This window comes from Herpailurus yagouaroundi, unplaced genomic scaffold, assembly GCF_014898765.1.
Source record: "Herpailurus yagouaroundi ecotype Mexico unplaced genomic scaffold, PumYag 186, whole genome shotgun sequence".
Lineage (NCBI taxonomy): Eukaryota > Metazoa > Chordata > Mammalia > Carnivora > Felidae > Herpailurus > Herpailurus yagouaroundi.
In genome coordinates this window covers 6,856,988-6,874,988 of record NW_024412417.1, presented here as the reverse complement: position 1 = coordinate 6,874,988, position 18,001 = coordinate 6,856,988, and the positions used below count along the sequence as shown (strand labels likewise).

At 38.0% G+C, this 18,001-nt stretch overlaps 1 protein-coding gene across 5 annotated transcripts in view; it reads right to left on the bottom strand.

The window, feature by feature from the left end:
• Positions 1 to 18,001, bottom strand: part of ESRP1 (epithelial splicing regulatory protein 1) — a 64,953-nt gene that overhangs the window by 13,600 nt on the left and 33,352 nt on the right. For 3 of the 5 annotated variants that reach the window (XM_040494005.1, XM_040494002.1, XM_040494003.1), the window contains exon 14: positions 2,614 to 2,764. The exons of the other annotated variants lie outside the window; for them this stretch is intronic. In XM_040494005.1, the coding sequence (XP_040349939.1) occupies positions 2,614 to 2,764 (151 nt within the window). The remainder of the gene's footprint in view (positions 1 to 2,613; positions 2,765 to 18,001) is intronic. 5 annotated transcript variants of the gene reach the window in all.

Here is an 18,001-nt window from a genome sequence, read left to right as displayed (position 1 = left end):
AATTTGATATACTTAATTTGATAAGTGAGGTTTATATATAATCTTTTTCTTTTCTTTTTTTTAAGGAAGCTTTATGCTCAATGTGGGGCTTGAACTCACAACCCTGGGATCAACAGTCGCATGGTCTACTGATTGAACCAGACAGGTGCTCCTAGTTCCTACGTAATCCTAATTGGTTGAACCAGGTCATGAACTCCAAGCACTTCAGCAATGAAGGCCAAATTCCTTGAGATCAAATAATTTTGTACGATCTTCTTACTTCTGATTATACCAGATAACTCTACTCCAGCCTTCAATGATTCCCTAGAAGATACTAGAAGGTAAACTGCTATAAACTGCAACTTTGAAGCACATCAATCTTGTAGCTATAAATCTAGAAATAACTGCTTTTACTTGTTTCTGGTAGAATACCCACAAAAGCCAGCCAGAGAACACTTCATAATAAGAGCAATTTTGCTTAATCTCACAACCAATTTATGTGTATGACCTCTTAATTCTAGTCATTGCAAAGCTAAATGTTGACCAGTCAAAACAAAATAGAAAATTAATTGACTTCAAAATAGAAAATCAGCTGACTTTTAGAGCCTGAAACTTTGCTTGTACTTTCCAGAATTGGAAAACACTGGGAGAAAACACAAACTCAAAAGTTTATTAAGCAACCTCCTCAATAGCCTTCAGTAAAATTCTCTATTCCTTTCAGAATCTCATGAATCTTATGTGAAGTTTAGAGTAACTGTTTCCCCCCTTGCAAGAGCTCCCAATAGGCAGCATAATGGTTTAGGGAAGAAGCAAAGTATGTACAATAGTCCCCCTTATCAGCAGTTTCAGTTACCCTTGACTGACCAGAAGCAAATGATCCTAACACAATCCTAACACTACATCACGATGTGTACGTCATTCACCTCACTTCATCTTACCACACAGGCATTTTATCTTTTCACATCATCACAACAAGGGTAAATGTAGTACAGTAAGATATTTTGAGAGAGAATGACCACATTCGCATCCCTTTTATTACAGTTCTGCTTTATTATTGTTAATCTCTGTCTTTGAATTAGAATTTATCACAGGTAGGTAGGGATAGGAAAAAAGAAATTACAGGGTTTGATTCTATCTGCAATTTCAGGCATCCACTGGGTGTCTTGGAATGTTTTCTCCCATAGATAAGGGGAAAAGATCTACTGATCTCTAAAGACCTCTTACTTCCGGTATGAATGTGTTAAGCCAGGCAATAACAAAAAATAACTTTTGTCTAACCTTCATTAGATATTCTTCATTTGCCAGAAAATACACTTTCAATTTTAAAAGCCTATAAGAACATTACAATAACTTGGTAGGCTTGGGGCAGCCCCACGGAGATAATTTTAGACGAGCTCCACAATCCTCCAGGATTCATGGACACCAAGCTTGTAAACCCATTCCAATGGTGAAACAGACTCTGTAGGCATAATCCTTACAACTCTGTACTGTAAATGCTCAAGGCCTATTTTAGGTTTGATGATTATGTCCATAAATACTTCTCGGCTCTAGAGACTCAAGCAAAGTTCAGCTTCAAGAAGAAAGATAATTTTTGCTATTAATACAATAAAAGAGTTTCAAGATACTGATTTTTAGGTATTGCAAGAAAGGAATTTGGGTTCTAGGTAATTATGTGATTCAAGGAAAGAAAGGTCTCTGCTCAGAGGAGATGGCAATGAGGAGATTTTGCTCACTCTTACAGAGCTCTTATAGAGTTTACCAAGAAACATCTCATTTCGTAACTTGAGTTGGAAAACAATTGATGGACATAGGCAGTGGCAGAAAAAGTTGGTAAGAGCCAACATTCGTTTCACAAGAATTATCACAGATCATTTCATATAAGGCTCACCAAATATCCTACAGCTCATTTTAATGAGTTAGCATCTAAAGATTCATTGAGTCTCCTTTGTTTTTTCCAGGTTAGGTAGAGAGGCCTTGACTACTTTTTACATACTCAAATTGCATGTTTAAGTACTTTTTTTGGGGGGGGGGGGGTAGTCAAGAATTAGAGGAAAACTCCTTCTTAGCCAATCCTATTCTAGATGAAAAGACCCACATTGCTGTGTACCCTGAAGAGCTTTCCCAAAGTAGCCCAATTTTCAAAAAGAGCACCAACAGATTATATTGAGACAATTAGAGTAGCCTGGAAAAGTCCTAATCTTGTCAAATGGGTGAGTTTGAAAATAGCACTCAAGGGGCGCCTGGGTGGCTCGGTCAGTTGGGCGTCTGACTTCGGCTCAGGTCATGATCTCACAGTCCGTGAGTTCGAGCCCCGCGTGGGGTTCTGTGCTGACAGCCCGGAGCCTGGAGCCTGCTTCAGATTCTGTGTCTCCCTCTCTCTGACCTTCCCCCGTTCATGCTCTGTCTCTCTCCATCTCAAAAATAAATAAACATTAAAAAAAAAATTAAAAGAAAAAATAGCACTCAAAACTAGTCCCCCTGACTTTGCCTCTGGTTCTTTTTGCCTCTATAAGCAAACCTATTAGCATATGCACACATGAGGTTCAGAAAATCTGCTCTTTCCTGGCTGCATTCTTTAGGCAAATCAACTTAAGTAATAAGGGCACTGTGTATTTTCTTCTTCAAGCTACTGACCTGGTAACCTTGGAAGAAGTTAAGAATTTCCTTAACTCCAGTATTGTAGGCCAGGCCCTGCATTCTGACCACCGTGCCAGGCTGTGGAGGGACACCGCTAAGATTAGCAGCTGTAGGGAAGTAGCCAAGACTATTGGGCGAACCTGGGGGGCTAAAGGGAGAGAAAGCACAGTGAACCAATAGGAATAGACAATGTCCAATATTTATTCTAAAAGCATCAGTTATGTAAGGAAACAGACTTCCTCAAGGTGATCTTTCTTAGAATTCTCAGTTATCTGTCCCAAGACAGGTAAGAATACCATAGCTAGTCTGTCCCACGTTTCCACAAAAGTCCAAAGTTGAAAAGCAAAAGGGTTAATATAGACTTAAGTGCAAGTCTTCCCCAGAGATCCAGTTCTGAGATTCTTAAAGGGACAGGAAAGAGAGAATTAAGCCTTCGTAGTCACTCAACCACAAAGCACCACTTCCAAAGCCCAGCTCATTGATGATTAACTGGGTAGTTGCCAGGAATAGTTAGGCATGAAAATGCATGAATTCAAAGCACTAATAGGAACCACAGCCACAGTGACCAAAAGGAAAAGAAAAAGAGAAAAAAATCCAAAGTTATTGCTCCAAAGAATAGACGGTTCTACCCACATATACAAGCAATTGTACAGCATAAAACACAAAGTACTATAGCACTCATGAATTAGTTCTTCCAACCTTGATTGGAAAAAAAGGTAGCGAAGTGGGTAAATTGGAAGGGATGCATAACAAGTTAAATCAATCACCATTAACACAAAGGGAAAATTGATGCTTGTGTCCTCTCCGTGCTATCTGCAGCAATTACCACCAAGAAGAACAAGCCAAGTGAATACATAATTATTCTTTATGTGGCAACGCAAGTGATTACCATATTTTGAAATTAGTTTTACCCTGCCCCCCTACCCAATTTGTTTTCCATCACAGTGGCCAGATACCCATAATTGAAAATACATAGAGAAAAATTATAAAGATGTTAGTAGCTTAAGGATCAATAAAGACCCACAGCTTTAGATTATTCAATCTTCTAAATCTAAGTAGGTAATTATCCAACTTCAAAGACCAGTAAACACATAATGGAAGGGCTAAGAATCTGAGATTATTTATCCTACATAATCCTAACTGATGGGTTAATAGGAAAGGTGCCAGATGTGCATATAGTTCCAGACTCCATTTTTTTTTTTTTATTAGTACAGAAACTTTGAGCAAGTCACTTAATTTCTCTGAACTTCAATTTCATCATTTGCTAAATGGGGATAATAGCACTTTCCTAGTTTCACAGAATTGTTCTTCGGATTCAATAATGTAACATACCAAGTTACTCCATAAATCATAAAATAATTTGTTACCTCATTCTTGTTATTTCCATAACCATCATTCCATTTCATCATTTTTAAAATATCAGAGCATGAAAAAATTACTTGACATCAAGCTGCCCTTAATCTTTTAAGTCTATAAAGCAGTGATCCTCAACTTATGTGCATATTAAAGATAGTTGGGAGATGTTTCTAACTTTGTGTGGGGAAAGTCTATTTAGAGACTAACAGTCAATCTATATGCAACTATAAGAGCAGATACAGAGGGAATGCTGAAATTTATGCCTGAGTAGAACTTTAGCAATCACTCAGACATACCTCATCGTTTTCACAGAGGTAGAAACAGAAACTAAGAGTTAAATTATTTCCCAAAGGTCACACAACTAGTTAGCTCTTCACCAAACCAGAACCACCCAGAGTTTTTAACCACCATTCATTCAAAGACCATATTTGCTCATGTCAAATGCCTGATAACTAATTCTCAAAAACCACCAAGACTTCTCTGTGTATTTAATGGAGTAACTAGGTTTTTCCTACTAACTAGTAGAGTCAGATTGTTCCCACAGTATACAACTTACTTCTATGACTCTGTCCTGGCACATTCTATACCTTTGGCTAACGATCTCCTATAAATTAAATCCAGGTGTCTAGTACCTTCAAAATACAAACAAGACAAAATAGATAAAAGTTATCCAACTAGAAATGTAACATTATAAGTGACAATTATGTTCAGTATCTATAAGGTAACACCTATTTTCAGGAACCCTAAACTCGGAATCACATCCTTATTTTTGCACTAGGATTTCTGCTGTACACAAGGCATCTTAAGGAAAATTAAATAATTGTGTATGTACCTGACAGGAAATGAGAATAAGAATTTTCTATCAACCTAAATGCAAAGGTCTTTCAGATTATTGAAATCAGAATCAACAAAAATAACTTATTAAAAAATGACAAGATATTGACAAGGTAAACCTCTATGTAGAAAATAAAAAAGAATTTACTAAAAACAAGGTAGAAAAAACCAGTCCAGCAAGGTAACAAAATACAAGATCGACACATATAATAGATCAATTGCATTTCTATACACTACAGTGAAAACACAAAAATGAAATTAAGAAAGCAATTCTATTCACAATAGCATCAAAAAAAAAAAACCACTTAGGAAAAAAATTTAAAAAGGAATAGACTTACTGAAAACTAAAAGACATTATTTGAAAACAAAAGATGATCTAAACACAAGGAAAGACAGTCATGTTCATAAACAAAGGACTTAATATGGTTAAAATGGCAATCTTGTCTAAATTGACCTACAGATTCAATTCACAAGCTATCAAAATCTCAACTGTTTTTTTTTTTTTTTTTTTTTTTTTTTTTTTACAAAAATCAACAAAACTGAACCTAAAATGTGCACAGAAATGCAAAGGACCCAGAAGAGCCATACTGTCTTGAAAAAGAACAAAGTAGGAGTTATGTTTGCTAAATTTAAAACTTGCTATAAAACTACAGTGATCAAAATGGTGTGATACTCCCATAAGGGTAGGCAATGATCAGTGGAATTGAATTGGGTGGCCCGAAATAAACCCTTACATTTATGGTCATTTGAATTTTGACAAAGATTCCAAGACAATTTGGTGAGGAAAGAATACAAGCAAACCTTGAAGATGCTGTGGGTTTGGTTCCAGACCACTGCAATAAAGTAAACATCACAATAAATAGAGTCAAATGAATATTTTGGTTCCCCAGTGCATATACAAGTTTTGTCTAGACTATGCGGCAGTCTACTAAGTGTGTGCAATGCCATGAGGTCTAAAAACACACCTTAATTTAAAAATAACTATTTTGGGGGGCATCTGGATGGTTCAGTTGGTTAAGCGTCTGACTTTGGCTCAGGTCATGATCTCTTGGTTCATGAGTTCGAGCCCCACATCAGGCTCTGTGTTGACAGCTCAGAGCCTGGAACCTGCTTCAGATTCTGTCTCCCTCTCTCTGCCTCTCCCCTACTCACACCGTCTTTCTCTCTCAAAAATAAACAAACATTAAAGTTTTTTTTAATAACTATTTTTTAGAAGTTTTAAATTTTTATTTACTTATTTTTTACCTTAGAGAGGGAGCATGAGTTGGGAGAGAGAGAGAGAGAGAGAGAGAGAGAGAGAGAGAGAGAATCTTAAGCAGGCTCCATGCTAAGCATGGGGCCCATCTCGGGGCTTGATCCCACCAACCCAGAATCATGACCCAAGCCAAAATCAAGAGTTGGATACTCAACCAACTGAGCCACTCAGACGTCCCTAAAAATACGTTATTGCTAAAAAATGCTAAGTATCACCTAAACTTTCAGCTAGTTATAATTACTGATCACAGATCATAACAAATAACATTATAGAAAACTACAAATTTTTCAAAAATCGCCAAAATGTGACAGAGAAACAAAGTGAGCAAATGCTGTTGAGAAAATGGTGCCGATAGACTTGCTTGAGGCAGGATTGCCATACACCTTCAATTTGTTAAAAACAAAAACAAAACAAAACAAAAACAACACAGTACCTAGGGGCACCTGGGTGACTTTTTCAGTTGGGCATTCAACTTGATTTGGGCTCAGGTCATGGTCTCCCAGTTTGAGCCCCACGTTGGGCTCTGCACTGACAGCATGGAGCCTACTTTGGATTCTCTGTCTCCCTCCTCTCTCTGCCCTTCCTCTGCTCGTGCTCTTTCTCTCTTTCAAAAATAAATAAACATTAAAAAAGAAATACACAGGGGCACTTGGGTGGCTCAGTCAGTTGAGTGTCCGACTTCGGCTCAGGTCATGATCTCGCAGTCTGTGAGTTTGAGCCCCACATCAGGCTCTGTGCTGACAGCTCGGAGCCTGGAGCCTGCTTCGGATTCTGTGTCTCTCCCTCTCTGTCTCCAGCCCTCCCCCACTCATTCTCTGTCTCTCTCTCTGTCAAAAATAAACACTAAAAAAATTTTCTTAAAAAAAAAAAATACACAGTATCTACACAGTGCAAGAGAGCAAAACACAATAAAACAAAGCATGTCTGTTGTCTTTCCAATAAATGGTGCTGAAATAATGTAATACCCACATGCAAAAGAATGAATTTAGGCCTCTATCTCATATCATACAAAAAATTAATCCAAGTTGAATAAGACACCTAAATTAAGAGCAAAGATTACAGAACTCTGAGGCCCCTGGGTAGCTCTGTCAGTTGAGTGACTGACTCTTGATTTTGGCTCAGGTCATGATCTCACGGTTTGTGGGATGAAGCCCTGCATTGGGCTCTGTGCTGAGAGCACAGAGCCTGTTTGGGATTCTCTCACTCACTCTCAAAATAAATGAATAAACTTAAAAAAATAAAGTAAAATTATAGAACTCTTGCAAGAATATGTAGTAAGTCTCCAGAAACTTGGGTGATATATTACAACAAAACTGTAAGTGAGAAAATAAGACACTGATAAATTGTACTTCATCAAAATTTAAAACTTTTGTGCTTTAAAAGACATCATTAAGAAAATGAAGATAACCCACAGACTGAGAAAAAGTATTTGTAAATCACACCTTAATAAGGTCTCTCATCTAGAATATATAAAGAAATCTTACCACTGAAAAACAGTAAGGAGACTAATCCAGTTTTAAAATGCACAAGAGATTTGAACATTTCTCCAAAGAAAATATACAAAAGGATAATAAGCACATATGAAGATGCTCAAAATCAATAGCCATTAAGGAAATGTAAATCAAAACTATAATGAGAAAGCAATCCACACCTACAAAAATGACTAAAATAAAATCAAGTTTAAAAGGTTGTAGAGAGGGGCGCCTGGGTGGCTCAGTTGGTTAAGTGGCCGACTTCGGCTCAGGTCGTGATCTTGCAGTCCGTGAGTTCAAGCCCCGCATCGGGCTCTGTGCTGACAGCTCAGAGCCTGGAGCCTGTTTCGGATTCTGTGTCTCACTCTCTCTCTCTGACCCTCCCCCGTTCATGCTCTGTCTCTGTCTCAAAAATAAATAAACGTTAAAAAAAAAAAAATTAAAAGGTTGTGGAGAAACTGAACTCTCATACACTGCTGGTTAGAAATGTAAAATGGTAGGGCACCTGGCTGGTTCAGTTGGTGGAACATTAGACTCTTGGTCTTGGGTTGTGGGTTTCAGTCCGAAGTTGGGTATAGAGACTGCTTAAAAATAAAGTCTTAAGGGGTGCCTGGGTGGCTCAGGTTGTGATCTCATTGTTTGTAAGTTTTAGTCCCCCCCTCAGGCTCTCTGCTGTTGGTGCAGAGCCCGCTTCAGATCCTCTGTTTCTCTTCCTCTCTGCCCTTCTCCCACTTGTGTGTGCTCACACACTCTCTCAAAATAAATAACATTAAAAAATTTAAACATCATAAAAAAAAAAAAAGAAATGTAAAATGGTGAAGCTCCTTTGGACAACAGTTTCGCTCTTTCTCAAAAGTTAAACTTAGAATTAACGTATGACACAGCAATCCCACTCCTAGGTGTAAACCTTATACTAGAAATCTGAAAATTTATACACATGCAAAAACTTGAATGTAGAGGTACACAGTACCATTATACTTAATAGTCAAAACACCTTCAGATGTCCAACAAGTGATAAATGGACAAACTAAATGTCGTAAATCCCTAAAATATTATTAGCCATAATATTATTTAGCCATAAAAAAGAATAATGCTACAGTATGAATGAACTTCAAAACATGCTCCATAAAAGAAGCCAGGCACAAAGACCACATGTGGTATGACTTCATTTATATGAAGTATCTGCAAGAGGCAAATCCATAGAAACCAAAAATAAGTTGGTAGTTCTTTAGGGATGGGGTTACGGGAGAGAGTGAAGGGGGTAGAAGGAGGTGAATAGGAGTTTATACTAATGGTCACCAGGTTTCTTTTTGGGGTGATAGGTTATTCTTAAATTAGAATGTTATATTATCTAAAAATTGGATTATAAAACTTGTAAAATTAGCAGCACAACTCTGTAAATACACTAAAAATACATTTAAAATGAGTCAATTTTCAAAGCAAGAAAGAGTATCCAATGGAAAAAAGAGTCTCTTCAGCACATGGTGCTGGGAAAGCTGGAGAGCAACATGCAGAAGAATGAAACCACTTTCTTACACCATACACAAAAATAAACTCAAAATGGATGAAAGACTTAAATGTGAGACAGGAAACTATCAAAATCATAGAGGAGAAAACAGGCAACAATCTCTTTGACCTCAGCTGTAGCAACTCCTTACTAGGCCTGTCTTGGAGGCAAGGGAAATAAAAGCAAAAGTGAACTATTGGGACTTCATCAAGATAGAAAGCTTCTGGACAGCAAAGGAAACAATCAACAAAACTAAAAGGCAATTGACAGAATGGGAGAAGGTATTTGCAAATGACATATCACATAAAGGGTCAGTATCCGAAATCTACAAAGAACTATTCAAACTCAACACCCAAAAAACAAATAATCCAGTGAAGAAATGGGCAGAAGACATGAATAGATACTTCTCCAAAGAAGACATCCAGATGGCTAACAGACACATGGAAACATGCGCCACATCACTCATCATCGGGGAAATACAAATCAAAACCACAATGAGATACCACCTCACACCTGTCAGAATGGCTAACATTAACAACTCAGGCAACAGCGGATGTTGGAGAAGATGTGGAGAAAGGGGAACCCTTTTCCACTGTTGGTGGGAAAGCAAACTGGGTACAGCCACTCTGGAAAACAGTATGGAGGTTTCTCAAAAAATTAAAAATAGAATTACCCTCTGATCCATCAGTTGCACTACTGGGTATTTATCCAAATGAGACAAAGATGCTGAATTAAAGGGGCACATGCATCCAAATGTTTATAGCAGCACTATCAACAATAGCCAAATTATGCAAAGAGTCCAAATGTCCATCAACTAACAAATGAAGATGTGTTACATATACACAATGGAATACTACTCAGCAATCAAAAGGAATGAAATCTTGCCATTTGCAACAACATGGATGCTAAGTGAAATCAGAGAGACAAATATATGATTTCACTCATATATGGAATTAAAAAAAATTTTTTTAATGTTTATTTATTTCTGAGAGAGAGAGAGACAGAGTGTGAACAGGGGAGGGGCAGAGAGAGGGAGGCACAGAATCCAAAACAGGCTCCAGGCTCCGAGCTATCAGAGCCTGATGTGGGGCTCAAACTCACGAGCCATGAGATCATGACCTGAGCTGAAGTCGGACGCTCCACCGACTGAGCCACCCAGGCGCCCCACTCATATATGGAATTTAAGAAACACAACAGATGAACATAGAGGAAGGGAAGGAAAAATAAGATAAAAACAAAGATGGAGGCAAACCATAAGAGATTTTTAAAAAATTTTTTTAATGTTTATTTATTTTTGAGAGAGAGAAGGAGACAGAGAATCTGAAACAGACACCAGACTCTGAGCTGTCAGCACAGAGCCCAACATGGGGCTCAGACTCAGGAACCGTGAGATCATGACCTGAGCTGAAGTCGGATGCTTAACAGACTGAGTCACCTAGGTGCCCCATAAAAGACTCTACTGCATTGTATGTTAATTTGAATTTGAATAAATTTTAAAAAATAAAATGGGTCAATTTTACAGTATATAAAGTCCCTCAATAAATATGAAAAATCATAGCATTAACTTTTCAGCTAATTGAGTTAAAGACCAATTTATAGTCAATGTCTGAAATATTCAATGCTTTTCATGGAACATAAATTACTGAGTTATAAAAAAATCTTAGGATGTGCCTGGCTGGCTTATTTGGAAGAGCATGAGACTTTTAATATCGGGGTTGTAAATTCGAGCCTCACATGGGGTGTTAGAGATTACTTAAGTAAATAAAACTTAAAAAAATTTTAAGTCTTTTATCAGATTCTGTGTAGATTAAAAAACATTATGAAAGATAAGAGAAACAAATTTCAACATAAGAATAGCTTCAAAATATGTATGGATTTCTCTGCCACAACAGAATAAGGAGAACACAGAAATTATGTGCATTTGCTTTATGGCAGTAATTTAGAAAAAGACAAGAAATTCAAGCAGGAAATTTTCTAACCACTCCAATTAAGAACATAAATGAGACGGACGCCTAGGTGGCTCAGTCGGTTGAGTGTCCTACTTCAGCTCAGGTCATGATCTCGCGGTCCTTGAGTTTGAGCCCTGCGTCGGGTTGTGTACTGACAGCTCAGTGCCTGGAGCCTGTTTGAGATTGTGTCCCCCTCTCTCTGCCCCTCCCCCACTCACACTGTCTCTATCAAAAACGAATAAACATTAAAACAAACAAGCCATAAACAAGAGCTACCCATCAAAAGATTATACTAGTAACTCATCTTAATCTTTACGTTCAGTCGTTCAGTCATTACTGTTTTGGGTTCTTGCTGCCATTATACCCTTAGTGAGGTTTCAGATTCTCAAGTGCAAGTGTTTATCAATGTCTCATGCGTATAGGAGGTCCACAATGTAACTTCTACTCAGAAGCCACAAAGGTTAAAAAAAAAACTGATAGGACTAAAAAGGTAACACTGAACTCAAAGGTCCTGTGGTTGGAAAGATTGTACCGTAGGCACATAAGCAAGAAGGTTGCACTTGAGGGGCATCTGAGTGGCTCAGTTAAGCGTCCAACTCTTGCTTTTGCCTCAGGTCACGATCTCAGTTTGTGGGATCAAGCCCTGCATTGGACTCTACTCTGACAGGGTAGAGCCTGCTTGGGATTCTCTCTACCCCCCTCAAAATAAATAATATTAAAAGAAAAAAAAAAAAGGGAGAGACTGCACTTGAGCTGGGTGCAACCCCAATAAGAATGAGGGGAGGCAGAGGAAATGAAGGGAAAAAGAACACAAGAAGTAGACATTATTTATGACCACTTGCTGGGACAAGCTGCACTGAGACAGTGTTAAGAAACTGCTTAATGAAACACATGAATAAGTATATTATAAAGCTGTTGAAGATTCCCTCCACTGCAGTACTCCATGTCTTCTCTGTCCAGTTAAAACCTTTTTCAAACCCAATGTAGAGAAAACCTATATTTGTGAGAAGTTATGACTTCCTTTCCTTTGAAGTTAGGAGTTTTGAATATAGGTTTCCTTTCATCTGACTACCTGCTCAGAGTTCAAGATTGTTATTCCCATATCAATAGCCTAAGAGTCTATTGTCAAGACTACCCAAACATTTCTTTTCTATCCTTTATTTTCCCAGATTCGAATTTATATCTAATTTTGTAATACCCAATGTATTTGAGTAAGTCTTACAAAAATTCTTGCAGAACAGGGAAAGATATATGAAAATACTGGGGGCTGGGGTGCCTGGGTGGCTCAGTCGGTTGAGTGTCCGACTTTAGCTCAGGTCATGGTCTCGCGGTTTGTGGGTTTGAGCCCCGCGTCGGGCTCTGTGCTGACAGCTTGGAGCCTGGAGCCTGGAGCCTGCTTCGGACTCTGTGTGTCTCTCTTTCTGCCCCTCCCCTGCTCATGCTCTGTCTCTGTCTCAAAAATAAATATAAACATTAAAAAAAATTAAAAGAAAAAAAAAGAAAGAAAATACTGGGACCAAGATGCCTACCACATCAGAATACTCATAAAACTCTGTTGAAAACAAGCCTCATAATACCCTTCCTCATTTACTAATTACAAACTACTAAACATTGGTAACACAAATTAATGTCATCAGACGACATTCAAAATCAAGGTAGTCATAGTGTGACAATATTCTTAATTTGAAGACTTGCCAGATTTCTCTTGAAAAGAGAAATCTAAGCATTATGTAGTCTGTTAGAGAAATAGGTTAAGTGAAAAGATTCATGAAATACATTCTCCCCTCTGATGAGTTACAACACATTAACCTAGGAAATATTCCCTTGCCAAAATTATTGCACAACCTTTGTAACAACATTCATCAACACCACAGTGTTACAAAGACCATGTATTCGGAAGTGACTTTTTGAATTCCAGCAAGGGTGAAGTCTGGAGTCAATTTTCATGTAGGAAATTTTTGATCTGACTTGACTTTTTCATTAGAAATCAATAATCTCAAGGTTAATTTTCAGCACTGTTTATGAATTTTGTGTGGCAGTTGCCCATACTCTGATTACTACACCTGGGCTCTTCTTAAAGACTAGAAGGTAAATGTTACTACTGGGAGAAACTAGGTAGGGTGTATAGGAGATTTCTCCCTACTATTTACTACAATTGCATGTGAATTAAATTATACTTCTTTCAAAAGCTAAGTTTGAAAATATGAAATATAGGCATCTCCCAGAGGCTTGATAGTTTTTTTTTTTTTTTTTTTGGTTCAAATGCAAAGAATTCCAGAATAGAATACGATAATGCTGTACAACAAAGCAAACAGTGCAGAATGCCTCAATATTACTAAATCTACATTGCTTAGGTAGAAATAAGCTGATTGTATAACAAATGGTTATCCCAGGAAAGAAATAATCTCTACCACCCCCAATCTTTCACATGGGCATGCAAATGAAGCACACTCATGAATAAAATAAAATATCCCTTGTCCTCTTTCTTTTTTTTTTTTTAATTTTTTTTTTCAACGTTTATTTATTTTTGGGACAGAGAGAGACAGAGCATGAACAGGGGAGGGGCAGAGAGAGAGGGAGACACAGAATCGGAAACAGGCTCCAGGCTCTGAGCCATCAGCCCAGAGCCTGACGCAGGGCTCGAACTCACGGACCGCGAGATCGTGACCTGGCTGAAGTCGGACGCTTAACCGACTGCGCCACCCAGGCGCCCCCCCCTTGTCCTCTTTCTTGGTCCAAGGAATATGTTACTTTTTCAGTGTCCTACAAAAGGTGAGGTGATGCATACAAAGACATTTATGTTAATCTGGCTTTTCTTAAATTAGATGGCATTGAGTTCAAAAGCAGATTTTTCACCGGTGCTACAGCTTTGATGCAAAGGAGAATATGCTTTTCCTAGAAAACTGAAAGATCAGAATAAAAGGTGGGACTTCATGTAACTGGAGAGGAAAAGGTGTGATCTAACAGAGTTTTGAGTGGTAAACAGGGTGGGCATGAACATATTATATTGGCCTTTCTAACTTCTTTGTACCCTTGGCTAAGCTCTAGGATACTAAGGAACTGGAACGGTCTTCCAAAAAGAGGGGAATTGGGGGTGCCTGGGTGGCTCAGTAGGTTAAGTGTTGGACTCTTGATCTCAGCTCAAGTCATGATCTCACTGTTTGGTTCATGAGATCAAACCAGGCGTGGGGCTCTGCACTGACAGTGGGGAGCCTGCTTGGGATTCTCTCTCTCCCCTCTCTCTGTCCTCCCCTGTGTGCTCGCTCACATTCTCTCTCTCAAAATAAACAAACTTAAAAAAAAGGAGGAGAAAGAATGTCCATAAACAGAAAATAAAAACCACATATGCTTTTATTTCACTTAGTCTTCATGATGTTATTGTCACAGCCACACATTTAAACTGCCAAAAACTTATTTAGTATTAAATGGTTCATGGGGCGTCTGGATGGCTCATTTGCTTAAATGTCTGACTTCAGCTCAGGTCATGATCTCGAGGTTCGTGAGTTTGAGTTTGTGTCTGCTGTCAGCACAAAGCCCGCCTCGGATCCTGTGTCTCCCTCTTTCTCGGCCCCTCCCCAGCTCAAGCGTGGGCACGCTCACACTCTCTCTCAAAAATAAACATTAAATAAACAAACAAACAATTCATGTTTTCTCCTTAAATTGTTCCTCAAGAAACCCAAATCCTTATGATAAAAGATGCCATATCTCAGAGCAGTAGCCACTGGAGAGTTTATCTTCAAATTTTTAAAGAGAGCAAGTTAGAGACAAAATAAAGACAAATGCTCTCGAGCTGAAGGAGACCACTGACGGCACTGACTTTGAACAGGGTTACATACATACTCCATCAGCTGCTCTATACCAGAAAGAGTCCAGGTTTTGTTAATGTTCCCAACAGATATCACACAGAGGTACTAAGTAATAGTTTGCTCAGTTAAATTGAAAGTCAAAAACAGTTAAAACCAGGGTGCCTGGCTGGCTCAGTCAGTAGAGCATGCAACTCTTGTTCTCATGGTCATAGGTTCGAGGCCCATGTCAGGGGCAGAGAATAGTCAAAATAAAATAAAAATAAAAATAATAATAAAATCTTAAACAGTTAAAACCAATCACTTCTTTTTGAGGGACATGCTTTAAAAATTCTGCAAAATACTTGGCATCTTAAACTCTTAAAGTAATGAACACATTAAATTAATTTCAAGTCAAATTGACATATTTTATAAAAAAAAAAGTAGGGAATTTAAATATCTTTAAAAAGAGACACAAACTCCAACACTTCTGATTAATATCCTTTTTTAGCCTCACATGTGCTCTCTTAAGACTTCCTCCATTTATCAGGGAATATGGTCAAAATATACATGAAAACTTACGCAGAAATTTTTCAATAGCCTCAAATGCTTTATAGTCATGTCAGATTAGAGTTTAGTGGTATTATTCCAAAACTGTGAACTATTTTATAGTTTTTTGGAATTCATTTTTAAAAATTATTCTAGATTTTGCAGTATAAATAAGAGGACATTCCTATGTTTCAACACCTTGTTTATGTGGGCAATTTCATTACAATTAGGGAAATGTCAATTAAAATAATGAAATATATTAGGGGTTATTTGAAAGTATTAATTTAAATTTAATACACATGATCTTTGATTAAAAATTTCATTTCTGTGAAATTGTCCTACAGAAATAGATGTACTTAAAGATCAATACAAACTTTAATAGAGAACAAATTTTTTTTAATTTTTTTTTTTTTTTTTGAGAGAGAGCACAAGCAGTGAAGGGCAGCAAGGAAGGGGAACAGAGGATCTGAAGCAGGATCTATGCTGATAGCAGCGAGCCCAATGTGGGGCGTGAACTCACGAACTGTGAGATCATGACCTGAGTCAAAGTCAGATGCTCAACTGATTGAGCCACCGAGGTGCCCTGAGAAAAATTTTTTTTAAATTAGAGGTCTAAAAATAAAGGAATTGTTAAATTCTCATGTATTTTCACCCTTGTGACATCATGCGGAAGTTTAAACCTCTCATGGCAGGTTTAAAAAAAAAAAAGGAAAGAAACAGGTGCCTGAGTTGCTCAGTCGGTTGACTGTACTGTCTCCTGATGTTCGCTCAGGTCATGATCCCAGGGTTGTGGGATCAAGCCCCCCAATCAGGCTCTGTCTCCCTCTCTCTCCTTCTGCTCCCCTTCCCCACTCTCTCTCCCAAAAATAAAAAAGGAACAAATGAGCAGTACATGTTAAGTATGCCACACTATTTAGAAATGCAAACATATGTGTGTATTCTCAAACCAATAAGAGTGATTGCTTCTGGACTTAGAGGTTTATAAAATGGGAGTCTACTTTTACTCACCGTATTTCTATACTCTTAGACTTAACAAGAGGACCTTACCAACTTTAAAACTACTAGAAAAAAATTAACCTACAGGCAAGGGCATGAAATTACAGCAGCTATCAAGCCATAAATGTCAGTTCCTCCTGCCTTTGGGGTTTCCATTCAAGACTTAAGTTCCCATCTTACCACGATAGCTAGCTATTTCTAAGGGATTCCTTCTTTTCATAGGATCCAGCTTACAAGTCAACAGTGGAATCGAATACTCTGCAAATGTATTCTAGAGTTGAGAAATAGCACCCAAAGGAACAATGCTTTTTCACTCCTGACATTCTGATGGTGTAGACAAAGATCTTTCTTATAACCAGGACCCACTACTAGCCAAGTGATTGTCACAGGGCCCAGAGAAGGTGACAGACTGGGACTCGGCTGGGCACCTGACACAGTACTCAACCATGAACAATCATTCATGCCTCTGAGCTTCTTCAAACCTTCAAAAGATGGCTAACTGACTATTATTGCTTCCTCCCTATTCTTCCCCAGTAGAATAAAGGATAGCTGTGGGGCATCTGGGTGGCTCAGTCGGGTGAACGTCTGACTCTTGATTTTTGGCTCAGGTCATGACCCTGGGGTTATGGGATGGAGCCCCATGTTGGGATCTGAACTGAGCGTGATTCTCCTTAAGCCTCTATTTCTCCTTCTCTCTTTCTCAATCCCCCTCTGCCCCTCTCCCCTGTTCATGTGCTCTCTTAAAAGAAAGAAAGAAAGAAAGAAAGAAAAGAAAAGAAAAGAATATGTATAATAACATTAGTGAATATTTTTAAAATGCCTAATTAAGTAACAAATGTAATGAACTGTGGTTACAAGCTTCACTGCTAGAGATTCTACAGTTTCTGCTTCCTTCTCAAAAACTAGATGGAGAAGGAAGAAAACTACAATGTGACATGGCAACTATGGGGATCGGATAGGTTACTTCCAGATCACTTATCAAAAAACTTCACTTACATATTGGTGGACATACTCAAAACATGCAGTCAAATAGCTTGGGAAGGAAAAATAAGGCCTGGGATAAGTTAAAAATTTTTGAGCAATATTGCTTGCACCAAAGTAAAATTTTATTCTAATAACGTGAACCGGTTACTAGCTAAACAGTTTTTTGGAAAGAAAATTTAACAAAATTTTGAGATGTCATTATACATCCAAGTTAGATTCACAAGCAATCAGATGTGAAAGGGACTTCAAAAACTTGGTCAATCTTATCATATTTTAAGAACCAGAAAACTTAAGTGACTTGCCCCAGTTAGAATAAGAGCTGAGACTAAATCTCAGGTCTCCTAACTTCCAGACCAACAGCTTTCTCTCCATTATACCTCCTGCCTTCCAGAAATTGAACAGAACTCAAAAGAATGAACTGGATTAAAAATATGTTGATTCCAAGAAAAGTACTGACGAATCTCATCTTGGACTTATTAGTACTGGTTTGGGGTGGGGGTGGGGCGAACAAAATACAAGTTCCATAAAATTTAAAAGTTTTTATTTATTATAGGCCGACGTATGAATTGATGCTACTTAAAAATATAATTGTTCTTATGGATTTTCCTGTTTTAAAATCCAGTTACATGATATTGCCACGCTGTTGTGATACTTACAGTGCTACTTACTTATGGTCCTAAGACAGGAGCAGGAAACAAAGG